Raw genomic sequence first — 20,314 nt, 5'->3', positions numbered from 1 at the left:
TCCCCTCCCTCTTGGTCCTGCCTCTTGCAGGGCTCTGTCCACCTCTTCTCTCCCTCGCCGAGTCTGTGTCAGCATCTCCGCATCTCTCTGCATCAATCCTGGAGCTGCCTCCATCTCTGCAGATGTCTCTGTGACTATTTCCAGAACCCTCCATCACTCCTCCTCGGGCTTCCTCTCACCCCGAGGCTCCCTCCTGAGCTTCCTTTTTCCCCTCCCATGGCCTCATCCTCCTCCCTCCTCTGGGTTTCTAAGACCTTGCTTTGTCCTTGACCACCACAACTTAGCCCTAGGAACTAAGGCTCTCTCTGTCCTCATCTCTAGGTTCCCAGGCCAAGAATGGGTCCCTGTACCTTGTATGTTGCTTGTGAAGATTACTGAAGGTGTCTGACCCTCCCTTGCACTCTCATCATGTCTCTCTCCCTTCCACCATGTCCTTTGCTGCCTGAAACACTGGAGTCCCTGCTGTCTTCATCGCTAAGCTATTTCTCCAGCATCTACAGAAGCTAATATGGGTCCTTGAGTTCAGGTCTTTGGCTGGTTCTGTTTTTAGGAACAGCTATGCCTCCTGTCAAGAACTGTTCATTTAACTTGTGAACCTCTCCTAGGAAATAGGTCTCACCATTCCCAACCTGCCCCTCCTCTCTAAATTTACTCTTTCCTCAATGATAGCAGATACTCCCTAGTTGTAACCTCCTTCATCTTCTCTTGTCCATCCCCAAACTGGATTCTGGTTTTGCAACCTCATCCGCCAAATAATACCCTCCCACCATCTCCACCTGGACTTCTCCTTAGCCATGCCCCCACCAGGGTTCCACCCAGTCTTTTCCGTAGCCACACCCTGTCCCACAGCTGGAAGCCTCTCCACTTTGCCCTGCCCCACAGCATTCCAAAATGGGAGGCTGCCAGACCCTACCCCGTCCCACCTTGTCGCTGTGCCTCTCCTCTGTGGGCCTGTGTCACCTACCTGCTGGGTACCTCTCGTTGACTGGCCAGCTGTCCACCTGCAAGGTGGCATTGCCACCACTCCGAGTAAATCGCACCACGTGATATTTGCCGTCACTCACGATGGCGTTGGGCTCATCAATGGTAATGTCGTCCGTGCCCACATTAAAAATCACCCCAACAGTGCCCTGGTCCTGGGGACAGGGAGATGGGGCGGGTTAGCAATGGGAGAAGACAAGTATCCCTGAAAAACTCCATCCGAGGTTCCCAAAGTATCTCTACAACAGCCTCTCACAGGTTTTAGAAGACACCTCCTCAGGTCTCAACTACCCAAGGTGTGGGCAGGTTTGCCCCTAGCATATGCAGGCAACCAAGCACCCTGGAGGCTTATCACTGGGGACCACTACCTAGTACTGCAGAACAGGGCACGGAGCCCTTTCCACTAATAGCATCTGTCTCTTGCCCTCAGGTTCATCCAGAACATTCAGAAAATATTTACTGGGCAGCTATGCTATGCAAGGGTCCCTGAGGTCCACGTGAGGATGAGGATGAGGAGGTAGAGGCCTCTCTGAGGCATTGTGATAAGGAAGGCTCGCAGCCTCAGGGGGGCAGCCTGGCCCCATCCCCCAGGTCTGCACAGCTTCTCGGAGTCTGACCTGACCTCTGCAGTTGCGGTGTCCGGGGTAGCCTGGACTCAGGAAGTGTGGGGGGGTGACGGACAAGGGACGAGAAGAGGCCTGTAGAACTATGCCAGCTTTATTAGAGAAAGAGGATCTTGGGGTGTTGGGATGGGATGGGACTGGGGACTTGAGGGGGAAGGAAGAAGAACAGGTAGAGGCTAAGGACCGCAGAAAGGGAGCAAAGGGCCAGCAAACTTAGGAACCAGGCCCACAGCAGAGCCTGAAGAGGCCACCTGAGGTCTAGCCAACAAATAATTTGGCCAGTGGTACTGGAGCGAGAGGTGGAACTTTGCTGAGACCCCAAACTTGCACAGTAGCCCTGAGGAAACTTGTAGTGTCACATTTTACCCAGGAAGAAACTGGGTAGCATCCGTGTCTCACTGCTCCTAAGAGGGGACTCAGCATCTTAGTCCCAACTAGCCTACCTCCAAAACCGGTGCCCTCGCTCTTGTCCCTTGCCCACTAGTCTGGGGAGACCCTCGCTTAAAGAGCCTAGCATGAGAGATGCTAAGGCTATCCTGCCTTCAGCACCAGTGGAGGCTAGACCTCTGCTCTACTCTCCTGTACCTCCCAGCAGCCATTGTGAATACAGCAAGAGTCAGCCCAACGCCCCCCCTCTTCCCACACAGCACAGACACAAGGTGTGTTTAGACCCCTGGATCACTCTCAGAGACCCAGTCTAGCACACAGACACACCGGAAAACTCCCAGTCCAGCCTGAGCAAGAAAAGCCCTTTGGTTGTTAGCTATATCCAAAGAGAGCCAAAAGGCCTGGGGATGTGGGGAGAGGAAGCAAAGAAAGCTGAGGGGTGGGATGAGGAGCAGGACAGGGTTCAAGAGCAGGGCATGCAGTTATGGTCCCCATGGTGATCTATGTCCCACTTGTGGGCTTTACTTCTCCCCAGCCCAAGATCCTGGACGAGCCACACACACCTGTACACACACAAATGTGCACACAGGCTGTTCTCCATCTCCTGGGAGGTAAAGCAAGGAAACTGAGGCCTCCCTGCCTGTCTTAGCAAGCCCCACCCATGTACCACCCACAGACTGACAACATCCCCAGGGAGACGCGATCATCATCTGCTCCCTACACAGGCAAGGGAACAGCCAAGCCTCCTGGTTACTATTGTTAGTAATGATACCATCCAGAATAGTATCAGCCCCTTGGATGTCTCTGAGGGTTTCTCCCCCTCACAAGGCTCCACCTGGGCAGTGACAATGGTCAAGGGCATTGGCAGGCTGGGAGCTGGACTGGCAAAGGACTGGCCAGAGGAGCTGGAAGGTAGGACACCTGGGTTTCCTAGGAGGCAGCCAAGCTTGGAGCTGTGCACTCCGGGGGAGAGGCAGCTCCCCAGAGCTGCTCCCGATGTGAAGTCAGTTGTCACTTCTGTTAAAGTCATTAATTCCTAATTCCCCAATTACCTCATTAGGCGGCGGTGGGGAGAACGCGGCCGCTCCTACAGCAAATAATTATGGGAGTCAAAATTAATTTGGCAAAGTGGAGCGACGCTTTATTAGAAACGTCAAATTGCTTTTCTCTTATTTTGCTGCCGCCTCCCCACTCTCTGAGAACTGCTAACGACTCTGTGGTGGGAGCTGATGTGTCACTGGGGGAGGAGGGGACTTGGGGGCTGCCCCCAAGGGGCTTTGAGCCCATCTGGTACCCGAGTCCCCCTCAGTGCCATCGTCTCTTGGGACCTCCACCCTTCTCAGCATCATTCCCCATCCTCTGCAGCACCTAGGCCTCGCTCCCTCACAGCCCTGCACCAGGGGAGGTTTGAGGGAAAAGGACACAGTTCTCCTCAAGGCTCCCTGCCCTTCCTGCTCTAGGAGGAAGCACTACCCCCTAAACCTGCCAGCCCAGATGCACACACATGCTGCCCAGGTGGCTAGTCACAGGTGACCAGCATGCTGAGTACACCCCCCATCCTGGAAGTGCAATAAACACATTACACATGTGATCCCATTTAAGCCTCTGCCCTCCCTCTCAGTGTGCCACACGCCCGGGGGGAACTGAGGCTCCGAGGGCTGCAGTGACTTGCATTGACACTGAGCAGAAAAAGGACAAGTGCTGGCGTTCAAACTCACACCATCAGCTCCAAAGCTACACACGTCCTCACAGGACAGAGAAGAGGGGATGGCTGATGAACTCAAGGAAACGTGATGACTCCCAACCACACTGACAGGTGACTGCCACCACAACAAACTCTGCTCTGAGGAAACATAAAAGCAATCACACTCCACCAGGGCCCACTGACGCTAGGTCTCTCTGGGTCACCTCAACTCACAGCCATCTCTCTTGTGACAACTGCCACACACTCACTACCACATGGCTGCTCACAGTGCCTCACCTCTCTACAGGCTGCCACACAGAACTTCAGGCCTCTTCCCCAGGCCTCGCCTCCAGCTCACTCCCTACACTTCCCTCTGTGTCCTTTTTTCCTCCTGGGGACCAAGGCTTGCCATTGCCAACAGCCAAGCTCTGCTCACAAGATGCCTTCCCCTGGGTCTTCTCCCTTCACAGCTTGGTGTTGGAGGAGGGGTGCAGACCTGAAGAGCTGTTGTGTGGGAGCAGCCAGGAGCCCTATCCTTACTCAGATGGGGAAGGTCAGAACCTATTCAAGCCTCCTCTTCTGCTGTTCTCTCCCTTCCCAGTTCTTCCCTCCTCAAAACCCAGGGCTCCCCACACAGACCTCTCCAACTGGCACAAAGAACCTGGCCAGCCTGTTCTACCCTCAGAGTCCAGGGCTCGGGCCAGGGCCAGCATGGGGGATGCAGACTGGAAAAGGGAGGGAGGGAGGGAGGGAGGGTGGGAGGGAGGGGCCTAGTATAGAGGCTGAGGTCAGAGGCTGGGGCTTAAGACTGTGGAGAAGGAAGGGGTGAGGGAGAGGCTAAGCTCAGAAATGAAATCTGACAAGGTCAAAGGTCACAGAGAAGGGTGCAAGGCAGAGCCAGAAGTCAGAGAAAGGTGTGGGTTAGGACAAGAGGTCACAAGAATTGGTGTCGGATAGATCAGAGGTCACGAGGTGGCATGGGGTGGGGGTAATAGATCAGGATTTGAGGTCAAAGGAAAGGGTGTGAGCATGGCCAGAGGTCACAGAGAAGGGTGTGGAATGAGGTCAGAGGTCACAGAATATGGGACAGGGCCAGTGGTCACAGGAAAAGGCATGGGGTGAACAAAGAGAAAGGAAAAGGGATAAAATGGGATGTGAGGCTCAGCCAAGAGATGAGTGGGGAATGAACTTGAGGAGAATCCATGGGAAAGGCCTAGTCAAGGGTCCAGTGGGATGGCAAAGGTCATGGAAATGCAAGTCACAGGAAGAACAAAGGCAGGGTGGGATCCAAAGTCAAGACAAAGAGGCACAGGTGGCTGCTGTTGGGTAAGGAGGTGTGAGAGAGAAGACAGGGAGAGCAGCAGCCCAGAGACACCCTAAAGGTGAGGACATTTCTGATGCCTACAGTGGAATGGCCTGGAAAGCTCACAGACACTCAGGATGACTGGAAGACACAGTCGGTCTATGCATCAAAGGGGTGGCTCTTGAGTGACTGGGAGGGGGCTGAATCTCAAATACTTCAAGGCATGAGGGAAATGGGACCCTGAGTCCTCCCCACCAAGGATAGATGTGAGGTGACATCCACAGCAGTGAGGACTGAGGGGATTTGGAGTCAGAATGGCAGGATGGGGTCTGAGGCCAGGGTTCTTACAATGTGCAGTTGCAGGTAGTCCCCGAGGCCGGAGGCGCTGTCCACTCGCACCAGCACAGCACTCCGCTGGTGGGTGCTGAAGCCTACGGCCAGGCGGTCCATCCTTGTGCTGGGCCGGTCATTGGGGGGCCATGTGTAGGTGATGAGCGCTCCCCCCTTCCCAAAGATGTATGTGGTCCCAGCTGCAGAGAGAAGAAAATGGAGAGGAAGAAATGTCAGTGGGAGTGCGCTGGGGGCCAGAGCCTGAGGACACAGAGCTTCAGCTAGGAATCCCACAGAAGCCACCAGCCCTGTAACTCCAGGTGCCCAGGTGAGGGCCTGTGTATGTAGCTGCCTCATTAGGAACGCTAGCTTTAATTATAGCAATTCAGGTAACGCAGAGGGTGTGGCCAGAGAGAGAGAGAGAGGCTGCAAGGAAAGCCAGACAGCAAAAAAAAAAAAAAAAATGTCCTGTGAAGGAAGGACCTGGGGTCGGCTTCTGACCAGCTCAACTTCTTCCAAGTGCTTCTTTGGGATCAGAGCCAAGCAGCAACAAGGCAAGAGGGAGTCTCAAGTGATGGCGGGAAGATGAGAAGGCCTGTGGGCAGCTGTGACTCACAGCTCATCATTGGCACCTTGCCAGTGCCAGCCCCTTTGTCCCCTCCCAGCCCCCTGGGAATCTTCCTGGTTTGTCCAGGGATCCTTGCTTCCACCCTCCACAGCCAAGGGTACCTGGGTGCCAAAGCCCAGAGGCCTGGAACCCTGCCCAGGAAGGAGGAGGCAAACATGGCGGGGGGTGGGGTGGGGAAAGTTGACAGCCAGAGGAGGAAGGAGGCAGAGAGACAGATGGACAGAGAAGGACAGAGAGGGATGTAGGTGAGAGAAGCAGGAGAGTGGGAGCCTGAGATGTAGGCTCCCTCTCCCCGCCCTCCCCCACCCCACCCTCTCTCTTCTTCTCCCTCTCCTCTTCGCCATCCGGCTGCCGGGGGCGGGTGTGAGGTCCCTAACGATCTCAGCCCCAAAATAAACCCCATTAGTCGCCATGTTCCCTCCTGCGGCTGACTGAGCTCCCTGGGGGTGGAGGTGGGAGTGGGAGGGGGGGCTGGTCACCCAGTTTCCGGGAAGGGAGCCTTTTCTGGGAGGCCAGGAGGACTAGACTCTTGGGCCTGCAGGAAAGGAAGGGGAGAGACTCCTCTTGCACTCTTTAGGACATTAAACGGAGCAGATGAGATTCATAAATGCTTGATTAAATCATTAGCTACTAAGGACTCCTCTCAAGGCTTCTTGGGGTGGAGAAAGGGGTTCAAGGGAAGACTTAGCCAGTGATAAGAGATGCAGACAGGGGTCTGAGGACAGAAGCCTGGAGCCAGAGGAGAACCCAGTGCAGTAGAACTCTGACTGGCAGGCGGGGACAGAGACCTGGGGTCCCCTGCAGTCTGGGAGGTCAGGTAAAAAGAGGAATCCATCAGGGAACTCTAGGTCCCCACAGGAGAGGGCACTTCTGAGTGCCATGGAGAGGCCTTGAGCAAGTGTGGAAGGCTGGGAGGGGAAGGCTGCAGCTGGGCATAGGAGGGAGGGTTACGAGAGATGGAGAAAAAGGAGGCATTGGTCCCCCGCTGCTCCCCCAGCCCCTTCCTTGTCTCCTGCCTTCCACATAGAGCATATATGAGAAGGGACCTTCAGGGCCAGGGCAGACATGGGAAAACCACGTGGATGTCTAAATTTGTCTTTTGCAGCCTGTAGTTTGAAAAGCACCCCAGCAGACAAAGGCGAACCAGCTCTGCCTCTGCATGGTCAGGTGTATCTTCTACCTTAGTCTCTAGAGGCACAGTGAGGAAGGCTGGGCCTTCAGGTAGAGTTGCAAGTTTAAAGTAGAGAGCCAGTTCCAGTGAGGGCTATACAGTGAACACTTCTATACTCAGTGCATGTTACCTGCCTGCCTAATAAGGGCTGGGCCTGGAGACCAGAGCCAAACAGCTTTGCCTCAGCCAGTAGTACAGTCTCTCAGCTCCCAACACTGCAGCATCCAGAAAATCGGCTGTTTCCATGACAACCATAATACCCAGGGTCCTCCCTCTCCCCTTCACTCACAGGCTGCACGTTGAATTTGGGCCTGGGGGGTGGCGGGGGGGGATGGGATAGGATTGGGGAAACAGAGCTGTTGACCTTCCTCTGCACACTCCCTGGCCCCTGGGTTCCAGGGCCTCCCAGGGAGAGGAGGATTTCATTGGGTTCCTTGGTCGTCTCACACCAAGAAAGGAAACTCCATCTGTACGGAATCTGCCCCCAAACCTGCCAGGTTTAAAGAGGAGGCCTCTCCTGCCGGCTTCCCGGCTGGATGCCACACAGCGTGCTCACCACCATGGACAGCGCCATGCCAGCGCCCAGAGCACCGGAACAACAGTAAGCCAGGTGCCGGGTTAGACAGAGAAGCCATAGAGATCTGAGATGCGTGCCCACAACCCAAGTCCCAAGCCTTTCCAGCAGACACAGCTCCAAGTGTCGCACACCTAGGCCCCACACCCACGCGCGGACCCCGACGCACCCAACTGCACACAAAGCCCCAGCCCCGGGAAGCAGACCCCGCCACGGAAGTCTCGGCAGCCAGGGAAACATGGCGGTAACTGTACAAAGACCGGACTCCTCGGGCCGCCAAGGGCAGGGGCCGGCAAGATGCGAATGGGCGTCTGCGCCCCAGCCCTTCCACTCCCCAGGCCCGGCCTCCCCCAGGATTTATGATCCAGCTGTTCTCACACTGCAACCAGTTTACCCTGCTGGGCGGACCTGCTAAAGCTGAAGGGCGTTTATTATACTGTGTGTGTTGGGTGGTGGTGGTGGTGGTGGGGAACCAGGGTGGAGAGACATTTCTTGGGCAGAAGAGGGAAAGGATGAATTGCTTATTGGGCTGGGGCTGCAGTAATTACCCCGGGGAGACATTTCTCTCCCCAACACCAGAGCTCCCGCACAGGCGGGGACAGAGGACTTGGCTTACGGGAGAGGTCGGGTGCAGGAGGCGGGGCTTCTGCTAGGTCCCGCCCCTCCGGCCACGCTTGGGAGGAGCTTCCTGCACCTCGACCAGGCTAGCAAACTGTCTCTGGCCCTGGCCAGGACTCCCCCAAGAAGGCACACCAGCTTGGTGGCCGGCACAGCACTCCTCGTTTATAACTCTTGACAATATCCAGAAAAGGTTTGAGAAGCGTAGGAGCCTACAGCAAGCCCCAGTGCTGCTCAAGGCTGGCGTAGATTAGTGGTTCTTTTCCACACTGGGAAATAAGGAACTGACTGTGCATAGCACGCTTGCCAGTCCCATGCCGCTAGAAGCCCACAGCAAGAGAGTTTCTAATCAGACATAAGATGTCACAGGCTCAAGGTTGGCATCTTCTGCACATATCCAATACAGTCTCCTCAATGCCTTCTAGACCCAGAAATTCACAGAGCCATAGAACACTAGATATGATCAATAGTATACACACACACACACACACACACACACACACACACACACACACCATTAACAGTGACTAGGGAACCCTGATTCACAATAGTCATTCCATGCAAAAACTGCCCGTGCAGTTACATCCCAGAGCTGAAAGCACACATGCAGCCACTCTGTCTGCCAGTGCCCCAGCAGCAGCAGAAGCTAGCACAAAAGCCTTCTGGAAGATCTAGAATGGTCAAGTGATAAGGCCCCTGCCTGCATAATCCAGAAAACCTTGGGCCTTAGGTGCTTTCTGTCACCAACAAATCTTCCCAAAAGGACCACCACAACCAAGGGCCTGGAGCTTCCGCACTGGATCCCAGACACCTAAACTCAGCTCTCTCTTGATCTACAGACCTCCTCAACTCTTAAGTTCATTCCTGGCCATACACCAGCCAGCCAGCAATCTAAGTAACACACCCATCCCCAGAATCAAAATGCACGATAGTCCCTCTTATGCTGGAATAGACTGACTCAGAAGTAAGCTGGGGTTGAGTCTTTCTTTACTGGCACTTGGGAGAACTAGAAAGGAACCGAGAACTCATGGAGGATTCAGAAACCAGGACTAGGACAAAGGGATTCACAACCAGGTGTCATCTCCTCCAACCATGTTAGGTCGTTAGGTCGCAGGTGTGCTGGTCACCCCATACCTTCCAGGGACATCAGGGGCAGAAGTGTCAACAGTGTTTGGCAGGTGGGTCGGGTCATTATGTAAGAGGAGTGGTTGGGGGATGGGAAGGAAAGTAGAAAAGCAATGAGGAGGCAAGAGAGGCAAGTCGAGCCTCCGTGGAGAAGCAGGTGTCCATGAAGAGACCTGTCCCTGTGCTAGGGAGCCTTGGACCAGGAGGAAACCTGGCTGGCCTCTAGCCCCGGGGAGGAGTCCCAGGGGAAGCTGGTTCTCTCATCTCCCCCATAGTTAAGATGAGCAGAGCTGGGGTCAGTAGTGACATATTGCTTCCTCTTCCTCTGGCTTTCCTTGGCCCCTTCCTTCCTCCCCGAACCCTTCAGAGCCTCCTCACTGCCTTCATCAGTGTCCCAGGCTGCTCTCCATCTCACCCTCCACTTCCTTCTACCCTGAAAAGACATTCCTCCCAGGGCAATGCTATAGGTCTGTCAGGCCCACTCTCTTCACCATGTCTCCACAGCATCAGGGGCTGTGACAAGAAGCTTCTGGGAGTGCTAGAACTGTAGAGGGATAGAGCCTCCTGCACACTCCAGGAGAAGCCTGGACTCCTGTTCCCTTCCCCTGCCTGACTCCTGCTCCTTGCCAGCTCCTGGACCCTCCTCCCCACCTGCCCAGCATCCCTGAGCCAGCACTTGTCTCTTTGGCCTCCTCTTGCCTCCTCTTCTCCCCACAGGGCTCCCCTCCAGTGCACCTGGCCCCCTTTCCTAGCTCACTCTTCATGCTTCACATCACTGCCTAGAAGGCCCGTCTTCTGGCTGGAGTCTTTGGGAGCAATACTGGGCCTGAGGAGTGCCGGAAGCGAGCAATGAGGAGGACACAGGGGATACTGAAGAGGGCAAGAGGGAGCCCAGGGAGGCAGAGTTGGCTTGAGGAGCATGGTGAGGAGGTGAAAGAAGAGGAGAGCGCTGCCTGCAGCAGGGATGGCAGCTGAGACAGATCAGAGAGGGGAGACTTGCTGAGGAAGACAAGGGAACACAGGTACAGTCTGAAGAGACTGCTCCTGGGGAATGGATGAAACAAAGTCGTGGCAAGTGCGGGGGGGGGGGGGGGGGGGCGGGTATAAAGACCGGATATGACATGAGACCCAGTGCTCAGGAAGCTTTTTGCAGATGCAGAACAACATTGGAAAGCAGAGACAGTGGAGAAATGGGAGGCAGTGAGGGCCACGGATGGGACACAAGAGTGCGGGCGTAGAACACGATGGAGGAGCAAAAATGGGGCTGCACGTGAAAGGCTGCGGGCGAAAGGCAGTCAGAAACGAGGAGTGATGAGGGACCAAGAGAGTGGGGCAGGATGGGAGCTCTAAGATGGGAGAGCAAACGAGACAGGAGCGTGGAGGGCCAGAGTGCCCAGACAGCAGGTGACAGGCTGCAGAGATGGAGAGGAGCGTCCAGAAGTGGAAGTTATCAGGCTTCAGAAAGGGGACCGGATGGAGGGCTGTGAAGGGAGCCTAAGAGGAAAGGTCAGATGAGGTGTGGAGATGTGGGCTGGCGGGCACAGCGTGGACAGAAGACAGGGGCAGAGATGGAGGGGCAAGGTGCAGAGACAGGCGCTGTGGTGCAGGACAGAGCAGGGGTGGTGGTGATGAACGGGCTGAAATGAGGGGGGGGGGGTCCGAAGCTCTAAGGTGGAATGTGAAGGAAGGATGAAGAGGGACAGGTGTGGCAGGAAATAGGGGACTCGGCATAGATGCTGTGGGGTACAATAATGGAAAGTGACAGGTTCACAGAGTCTGAGGGACATAGACAGGAGGTGACAGGTACAGAGCTGGGAAGAGTTGGCCTCCTGAGAAACCTGCAGGGGGGGGCAGGTATGAAGGAATGAAGGGCCTGAGACTAGAGGGGTAAGTGTGGAAATGAGAAGTGATGGGAGTCAAGTAGAAACCGATGGGGTCTGCTTAAGAAGGAAGGGGAAGGGCTTGGAGACGGAGGTTATCAAGGACTGGGATGGCAGTGAAAATGACAGACACCGGGAGAGGTGACAGGGAGCCTGGGAGCACAGAGAGACATGCTGAGGTGGCAAGCTGAGGGTCACAAGTAGAAGCAGGGCAGAGATGAGGAGTGAGGGTGAGTGGGTGCTAAAGATGGGGGGTACAAGAGGGTGCAGCTGATAGGGCAGTGGACTGAGGGAAATATTTGCGAGGTGGTGGAAGGCCCGTAATGGATGGGGAAAGGGAAGGTTGCCAGGTAGGCAGAGGTGGAAGGAAGGGAGGTAACAGACTGTGGTGGAAGGTGAGGGTGAGGCAGAGGGAGGTAAGAGATGAGCAGAACAGGGACGGAGGTGACAGGAAAGAGAGACTCAAGGAGGGCACATAAAAAGGATGAAAGGACAGATGGGCGATGGTGCTCTGGGAAAGGGAGAGGCTAACAAAGCACATGGGGAGAAGCAGGTGCAGGTGAGGCTAGGAAGCAGCGATGAAGACAAGGATGAGGGTGAGCAGGAGGAGTGGAGAGATGGAGGTGAGGGTGGGGCTGGCATGATGGGAGCTGGAGATAGGAGGTGAAGGGGCTCCGCCGCAAAGCCCCGCTCCGCGAGCTCACAGTCGGGGTGCGGCCCTCGGGACTCCCGGGGCCTGGGCGGAGCACCCGAGACCCCCCCACCCCAACCAACCAGTCCGCTGGCGTCGGGGCGCCACTTACCGTGCCCGCTGCGGGTGAGGAAGGGCATGCGGTTGATGGCGATGGGCACGGTGCCGTGCTTGCTGTGAAAGTGGTGGACGTGGTGGGTGGTGCTGAGGCTGGACGAGACCCGGGCCCCTTCTGCCGCCCCCAGCAGCAGCAGCAACCCCAGCAGAAGCGGCAACGGCGGCGGCGGCGGCGGTGGCGGCAGGGGCCCGGCCAGGGCGGGGGGGCGGCGCGGGCACCCCCCCTGCCCGCTTCCCCCGGGGGGCATTTCGGCCCGGGGGCGGCCACCTCACAGCCCCATGGCTGGGGGCGGGGACGCGGGGCTTCGCCGCCCCGCGAAGCCCCCCTCCGGCTGCGAGCTCCGGGAGGGGGGTAGGGGTGAAGCAAAGGAAAACCAGAGCCCGAGCCTCAGTCCGGAGCCAAGCAAATCAACTGGATCCCGCAGGGGAATCCGGGGTGCGCGCAGAGGGAAGGCCAAGGTCCGGGGCGCCTGGGTCCATCGCGAGGGGCTAGGGGTCCCCCTCAGGCCGGGGCCGGGCCGGCGCAAAGGGTTGTCAGCGGCCAGCGGGTGGGGGCATGGTGCTCGGGAGGGGACGGTAGGGAAATCCTGCGGAAAAACCCAGCGGGGCGGGAGATGGGGTGCGCAGTAGGGACGGAGGCCCGACTCCCCCGAAAGCGAGAGCCCCGTGGAACCGACCCGGCGCCGCTGCCGCCCGACGGAGGCCAGAGAAGGAAGGAGGGAGCGGCCGGGGGAGGGGGGCGGGAGGAGGGGGAGGGAAGCAAATCCGGGTGATGGGGGGGGGGTGAGGGGAGAGGAGGGGAGAGAAGAGGGAAGCGGGGCCAAGCAGAGGAAAGGCGCGAGCCTGCGAGATTCCGGCGGAGAGATGGAGGCAGCGGAGTGTTGCTGCAGAGGCTGAGAGGGCTGGAAGGGAGAAGGAGGGAGGGACAGAGGGAGGGAGAGAGGGACAGAGGGAAGGAAGGGAGGGGAGGGGAAGCGCAGGAGCGGGGGGGGGGGCAGGGCGGAGGGACCCGAGCGGCTCCCGATCTGCGGGCGGCGCTGGGCAGCTCCGCGGCGTGGCACCTGCCTAGCCCGCCCCGCGCTCGCCTCTCCTCTGCGCGCGCCCCGCCCCTCCCCCGCACTCGAGAGCGCGCTTTCCACCATCACCATCACCACCACCACCACCACCACCACCACCCCCTCCGGGAGAAGGGGCCCTGCTGAATAATTGAACAGGACTGAGGCTAGCAAGAGAGGCTGCTCTCTTCCTCCTCCTCCTCCTCCATCTCCCCCCTCCCCTCCCCCATCTGTTCGAGGCCCAAAAGTGCTTGCTGGCCCAGCACTCAGAGATGTGGCCACAGCCCTCTTCAGCACCCCCTGAAACACATGTACAAGCTGGCTTGTGGACCGGTTCAGGTATGAAAACACCCACTCGTCCCTATAGGCAACAGTGTGCCAGGAGGCACATAGCTCAGACACATATATGCATGTGTATGGTCAGATACTGGCATGCCAAATTCTTGCAGAGGCATATGTGCACACACACACACACACACACACACACACACACACACACACACACACACATACACACGTTTGACTATAGGCAGTGAATGGCCAATACACACTCCCCACCCCCTTGAAACTCACCCTCCAAGACAGTCATCCATAGCCATAGAAACAACCTATCCAAAGCCCTAAAGGCACTGGAGACACACACACACACAAACACACACACACACACACACACACACCACGCCTGCCGAGGTGCTTGCCTACCCCTACACAAGGCCTTCTTCCTTTCCTTCAAACCTCTCTCCTCTCCCCTCCCCTGCCCAGCTCTCCCCTCTCCTAGCCTCAGCCCCTAGCTCCCCAGGGTTCTGCAGGCAGTTGTTCAGAAGGACAAACCCTTCCTAGCCCATTTACATCTAGCCAAAGAAATCTCTCTTTTAGGGATGCCCTCTTAGACTGGGATCTGCTCTCCAAAATGCGGGGGGGGGGGGGTAGATTAGAAGTCCTTGCCATAGCTCCAGTGGTACATGAAGATGGAGAGTGCAGTGCAGTGCAGCAGGAAGACATTACAGAGGGGATCCTGAACTAAGGACAAGTGGACAGGTGAGCAGAAAGGGAAGGCAAATAGACAAGGAGGGGGAGGGGAGAGTGGCTTCTAGTTATCCAGTCCAGGTTCCATTCTGGTGCAAAATTGTCATGGTGAGCTCACCAGGACAAGCCAGGTGTGGAGTCTAAGGCCTGGAATCCCAGCACTTGGTAGGCTGATGCCGACAAGGTACCACAGGCTGGAGTCTAGCCTGGGATACATACTGAGACTTTGTTTCTGAGACAAAGAAGAGAGAGAAAATCAAGCTCCCTCAGGACTGCTGCAGCCACTCCCCCAGTTTGCTAGAAAACAGGGGCAAGTCCACAGGGCCTGCACCACACCCTTCCAAAGTGGAGGCCAGTCCTTGGAGGAACCCAAGAGGAGGCTTCAAGTGGCGACAGGCCCACAAGGAAGGAGAGACAGTCGAGTGGGATTCCACGAGGCCCTGTCCATCTGCCCACTCTTTCCCATCTTTGGGCCCCTGGCTCTGGAGTACAGACTGACCCAGCTTCAAGCAGGCAGAAAATTTATGGCCCCAGAGGGAGAGAGGGAGGAGCTGGTGGTGGTGAGAGGAGAGGAAGGGAAACCGCCTAGAGGCCAATCAATATCGGTGAGTGGGAATTGGAGAGAGCCAGAGAGAATGATGCTGCGGGGTGGGGGGGAGTGGGGGGGGCAGGGGGTGAGGGTGGGGTGGGTAGGGGTGGGGAGACAGACAGAGGGTAAGAAAGAAGAGAGTTGAAGGTGTGCAGGAGATCAATAGAGGTTGCAGAGATGAGGAGAGATGGTGAGAGGCTGTCTCAGACAGCAGGAGCCCAGGGGCTTTGGGGTGGAAGTTTCCTCCCTCCGACCCCTCCCTCTTTCCTTTCATTGACCAGGCCAGAGTCCCTTCTCCTTTCTCTCTACGTGTTGCTCCAACTAATCGTTTTTTCTCCTGACCTGCTGGAGTTGACTCTGGGGAGCTCCCCCCCCAACACCCTTCAAAGCTCCCATGATACAGATGGAGAAACTGAGGCAAAAGGCAGGAAGAAGCTGTCCTGAAGGTCAGGTCTCTTCTTGCTAATCTTTCTCCATCCAGGCAGTTCTGAACACCCTCAGAGGGCAGATTCTGCCCTGCCACCTTGCCCTGTCCTCCCTACCTGCTCTTCACACACAGCCAACATCCTTACAGGTTTCCATTTGACAGTGTGCTCCTGTCCAGGGCTCCAAGAAAGGCAGACATGGAGGCCACTTGAAGAACCAGACAGAGGAGAGGCCCCAGGAGAAAAGGGAACATGGCAGACACCCCACCCATTTTGTCCTCTTGCAGTAAGGGAGACCTCAGAGTAGCCCCAGCCAGCACTGGCTCCTTCAGAACAGCGCTGAGCCCAGTCGGGGCTCTACGTTTCACCCACCTTTTCTTTAGCTCCACGGTTTTGCTCTGGCTATAGTACCAGATACACAGAACAGTTCTTGAGGTGATGGCTGGACTCTTGTGTCCCTTCTTTCTCCTCCCCACCCCTGCCCAAAGGTGGACTGAGTCCCTAGACACACTCCCTGCCTCCAGCTCGACGCCCTTTCCTAACGCCTGCATTCTCCATGTGGGAGTGCAGCAGTGCGTGGAGAGCCTTACTTAGGCCAGATCCCAAGCAAGAAAAGTCTGGCATGGGCATCACCACCATCCCCAGGACCCCACGTGCAGCAGGAGTAACCATGACCGTCAAGGGACCCCAGGTTCTGGCAGAGCTCAACCCTTGACCCCCTGCGACTGGAGGCTTGGTGAAGGATCAAATAAAAAGGCCTTTGCAGGTAGCACCAAACTACCAGTGGGAAGGGTTACAATAGATAGGTTTGTGCCAACTGGAGCAGAGTAGAACACACAGCAGGGCTGAGGTGGTCCTGAGCTGCCTTGGGCGCTTTCGTGAGGCACAGAGAACCACAGGTCAGATGAAATTCCTGGGGACAGAGGTGGGAGGACTGGCCACACCTGAGCGCCAGGGAAGTGCAGAGGGAGAAGGGAGAGACATTTTATCAAAGGAAAAGCCAACAGCCATCCAGGAGCCCCATCCCCTAGGATGACTCAGGATGCCCGCCCTGAGGCAGAGGAGGGGCAAGAAGATCTGCTGTAGCCACCTTCAGGCACCTACAGGCCTGTTGGCTCACTTCCACTTTGTGTTTGAAAAGCAGAGAAGAGTCGTGAGTCGGGTGTGTGTCTTTTCTGCATGCCACTCTGCTATCCACCCACCCCATCCCCAGTCATCAAAGAGAAAGGCCAAAGTCTCTGTGCCCCCACCACACACCCCCTCCCGGCCCCCCTGCCTGACCCAGCTGTCCTCCCTCTGCCAAGCTGTAACCAGCTGATAGTTACCAACCTCTGGGGCCTAGAAAATGCTGCCAATGCTGTTATCTCTGGGGAAGGGCCTCAACAATATGCAAGCTGGCAAGTGAGGATGCTAGGGACTGACCTTGTGGCTCAAAGGGACAACCTGCAGCTGGGACTCTTGGGGAGAAAAAGAGGAGACAGCAAGGCCTGTGTCTAGGGAAATCAGATGTCCTGCCATTCTCAGAAGCAGGAGAAGCAGTCTGCCAATAGATGGCAGCAGTGAGAGGCAGCAACCGCTAGCCCTTGTAGCCTCTGAGGTGATGGATCTGGAAGGAAGCAAAAATGCTTCCTTCTTTCCTCCCAGGCAGTTCCTGTGGCTGGGATATGGTGAGACCACCCAGGGCCCAGCCCTGCCAGCACTCACGGTCGTTGCAGACAGGGCCTCCGTAAGAAGTCATGGTACAGTCACAGGTAAAGCCATCCCACTGCTGCAGGCAGACACCCTGGTTGGCACAAGATTCTTCGGTGCAGGTGGTGCTGGGGCCTGGAGAAAGCAGGAAGGAGAAGTGCCCGGGGCTCAGCCACTGGCCTGGGGGCTGCAAACGTTCCACAGGCAGGCAGAGAGGCTCTGCCCTTGGTCTACCAAACCATCAAGGCCAGATACTGACCAGGGTGATGGAGCAGGATAGGAACAGGAGGGGCAGGGTGTAACTCAAGAACTGCTAGGCTTGTGGCTAGAGGTCATGGTGGGAGGAAACAGGGAGAGTGTGTGGTTCCTTCCTCACCTGTCCCCCTTGTCCCAGAGCTCTTGGGACAGGCTCCTGCAAGGACTGAGAAGGAACACCCGTGCTTGTCAGCCTCAGGGCCACATCTAGCCACTGTGCCCCACACTCACCATCACAGCCCCTCTCCACCTGCCCGATGCGGTGCAGGGCATCAGCGATGAGGTCTGGGAGGCGCCCATTGAGGTCCACAGAGGCCAGGCAGCCCTGGAAGCCGTCCCGAGAGGCCACCAGCTTGGGCAGGTTGCTGAACATATTCTTGCTCAGGCCACCAATGTACAACTCCCCTGCAAAAGGGAGCGGTGTCAGCACCCTGCCCTCCTTGTCCTGCCCTCGCAGGATGCTGCCATCCTGCCACTGGGTCCTCCCAGACATCTGAAAGGCTGGCTCACCGCATCCCTAACAAACACAGCGAACTGCAGATCCCCCACCAATGCTGTCTCTTCCTCTTGCCTTCCCTTTGCCACCTGTCTGTTCCCCTCCCTTAGAAGCCCAGATGCCTGGGGTAGCGGGGGTGGGGGCAGCTGGAGGGACCCACTCCATGTTCTCTCCCACACGCTTGATTCCAGTTCCGTCCTGTAATCAGGGCCTTTCATGGATGCGCAGCCCCACATCCCTTCCACCCCCCACTGTCTCCTTCCCAAACACTGCTCCCGTAACTGCAGGCCTTTCCCCACTTAGCAGCCTTCCCCCTTCCAAAGTCCTCCTGACAACTGGGGCTCTGGGAAGAGGTAGGTCTTCCTCGGAGATGCCTAATTTCCCACACGGACTCCTAATTCTCCTACAAGAGAAGTGCCTGGCCAGTGTCTGTCTAGTGGCGCTGCAGAGGCCCTGGGCATCAGAGTCCCTGGGTCTGCTGCCACCTCGATTCTCTGTACCACAGCGCCCTCTCCTGGGAGCAAGGAGAATTTTCAGCACTGCCATGCACTTCATGGGTCTAAGTTCACTGGTCTCTGAGAATCTTCCCCAAGTTTTAACAGTTTGGGTTATGTGGACACAGCCCTGTGGAGCTGCGGGGTGCCATATTGTGTACCCCAGCTGTCTCTGAAAAAGCAGCAAGGCCTGTTTCAATGCCCAGTCTCCCATCTCCTTCTCCCCTCCTACTCCTGTTTCTCTTTCTCCTCCTCTTCCTCTCAGCCACCTACTCTGGGGACTGGCAATGACCATTTCTAAGGGGCCTTCATAGGAGAGCCCAGAGAGACACAGTGGAGAACAGGAAAGAGGAGTGAGGAGGAGAAGCCGTGGCCCCTTACGGGGCCAGGGTGAGGGGTTGATCTTGCTGGAGAAGTGGGGCCCGGGCTAAAGCCGGCCTTCTCCAGAGGCTCCAGCCCCACCTTTGAGATCCAGATTCCGGGCACCGTTGGAATGCTGCGTGACTGTGCGGGAGTCAATCTTCAGTGTGTGCACGTTGCCTGGGTCCCTGGACACCACCACGTTGTGCCACTGGTTGTCGTTGACCGGTTTGTCTGAGTTCCCCTTCATTAAGGACGGGCCATTCCCCAGGTCAAACACGTAGTGGATGTACCTGCCCCACAGTGGGAGGAAACACTAGATCAGGTGGGGACTGCTGAGAGGCCAGGAGAGACGGAGCTACTGCTGGCAGAGCTAGGGGCCTGGGAAGGAGAGGTGGTAGAGGAGATCCCATGGGAAGGAACAGAAACAATGGCATTACACGGATGTGGCATGAAGTCTTGTCCAAGGAAGGACACATGCAGGGAAGTCACAGAGGCACTTGTTCTTCGAACCCAGAAAAGGGCCTGACAGAGGGGGAATTCTGGTGATTATAGTTGGGGTCCCCTAGAAGCAGAGACTGAGCTGCTTGGGGGGCGGGGCGGGGAGTGTGAATTCTTCCAGGGCAAGCGAAGGACAGGGCTTACTTCTGCCATAGAGAGGTCAATGGAGAGAGAAGGCATGTAACTGGAAACCCTGGCAAGGAAGCAGCTGAAAAGCCAGCAGCACGGAAGCAGGGCTCAGCTTCTCCATCTTGGCTGAGGAGGGACCCCTCTGGATGATGTCTAAGGATGTGACTCTTGACCTGATGTCTGGGTACCCTGAACATTCCCAATAGCCAGGGGAGAGCTGTATCTGGGTCAGCAAGGGGACACCACAGTGCCCGGCCCCTCACCCCTTCACCAGCTCGATGACAATGAAGTCATTGCCGTTGCCTGAGTTGAACAGCAGAAGTCCGTCCGGGGCTGTGGTCTTGAACTGGAAGAAGAGGTGCATGGAGGCATAGGCTTGGAGCGTAGCCAGCGCCAAGTAGCTGCTACGACTCTTGAAGGTGACAGGATCAGCCACGATGGCACGCAGGCCAAAGCGGGCATTGAGCTCACAATAGGTGATGTCCCCATCTTTGCATTGGTCCATGTAGGGTTGACCATTGAACACCAGCCCACTCAGGTGCCCGATGAAGTTGGAGGGCACCACAGAGATAAACCGCCGCTCTGTCATGATGCCCGTCTCAATGTTGTGGAACTCCAGCCGAGTGTGGGCGCCTGCCATCTGTCCTGCTCAGGACAGAAGACCAATATGAGGGAGAGGAATAGTGCACAGAACACGGGGTCACCTCTGTGACAGGGCCTTGTGCTCCCGGAAACAGCACTGCCTCCACACAAGGCCACAGGAAGGGAGGGCCAGTGCTACCATCCCACCATGCTGGGAGAAGCTGTACAACTCAGTGGAGGACCAACAAGCTTCCGAGAAGATGCCGCCTGAAGGGAGCTGACCCATAATAATGACTTCTCTAGGAACAGCAACCCAGGCAGAGGTTACAAACCAAGCACGGGTCACTAGAAATATGTCCACCACCCTGGGTCCAGGCCACCTACCCTCCACAGTCACGTTGTCCACAGACAGCTGCAGGCTCTTGCCACGCCGTACCACCCTCACTGTGTGCCACTCATTGTCGTTGAGCTTGTGCCCCGCAAAGAGTGTCTCGGGACCTTTACCTGCAGCACCAAGGGGGGAGTGAGCATGCCACCAACACATGGTCACAGACAACTTCGGGCATCGCCCAGGCATGAGGCAGCCCACCTGCACATGTAT

General features: G+C 56.8%; 1 protein-coding gene across 7 annotated transcripts in view; it reads right to left on the bottom strand.

Annotated features, from left to right (window-relative positions):
* Positions 1 to 20,314, bottom strand: part of Nrxn2 (neurexin 2) — a 113,742-nt gene that overhangs the window by 22,032 nt on the left and 71,396 nt on the right. For 4 of the 7 annotated variants that reach the window (XM_051145979.1, XM_051145981.1, XM_051145980.1 and 1 more), the window contains exons 1-3: positions 12,108 to 12,375; positions 5,327 to 5,508; positions 965 to 1,136 (exon numbers count right to left, since the gene is read on the bottom strand). In XM_051145979.1, the coding sequence (XP_051001936.1) occupies positions 965 to 1,136; positions 5,327 to 5,508; positions 12,108 to 12,360 (607 nt within the window). In that variant the 5' untranslated portion in view covers positions 12,361 to 12,375. Of the gene's footprint in view, positions 1 to 964; positions 1,137 to 5,326; positions 5,509 to 12,107; positions 12,376 to 16,911; positions 17,032 to 17,382; positions 17,557 to 18,603; positions 18,795 to 19,394; positions 19,777 to 20,097; positions 20,218 to 20,314 lie in introns of those variants that run through there. The other 3 variants (XM_051145984.1, XM_051145977.1, XM_051145978.1) reach the window with 1 other exon arrangement.

The sequence above is a fragment of the Acomys russatus genome, chromosome 5 (genome assembly GCF_903995435.1).
Source record: "Acomys russatus chromosome 5, mAcoRus1.1, whole genome shotgun sequence".
NCBI lineage: Eukaryota > Metazoa > Chordata > Mammalia > Rodentia > Muridae > Acomys > Acomys russatus.
The sequence above is the reverse complement of the archived record's forward strand: the minus strand, read 5'-3'. Positions and strand labels throughout refer to the sequence as shown.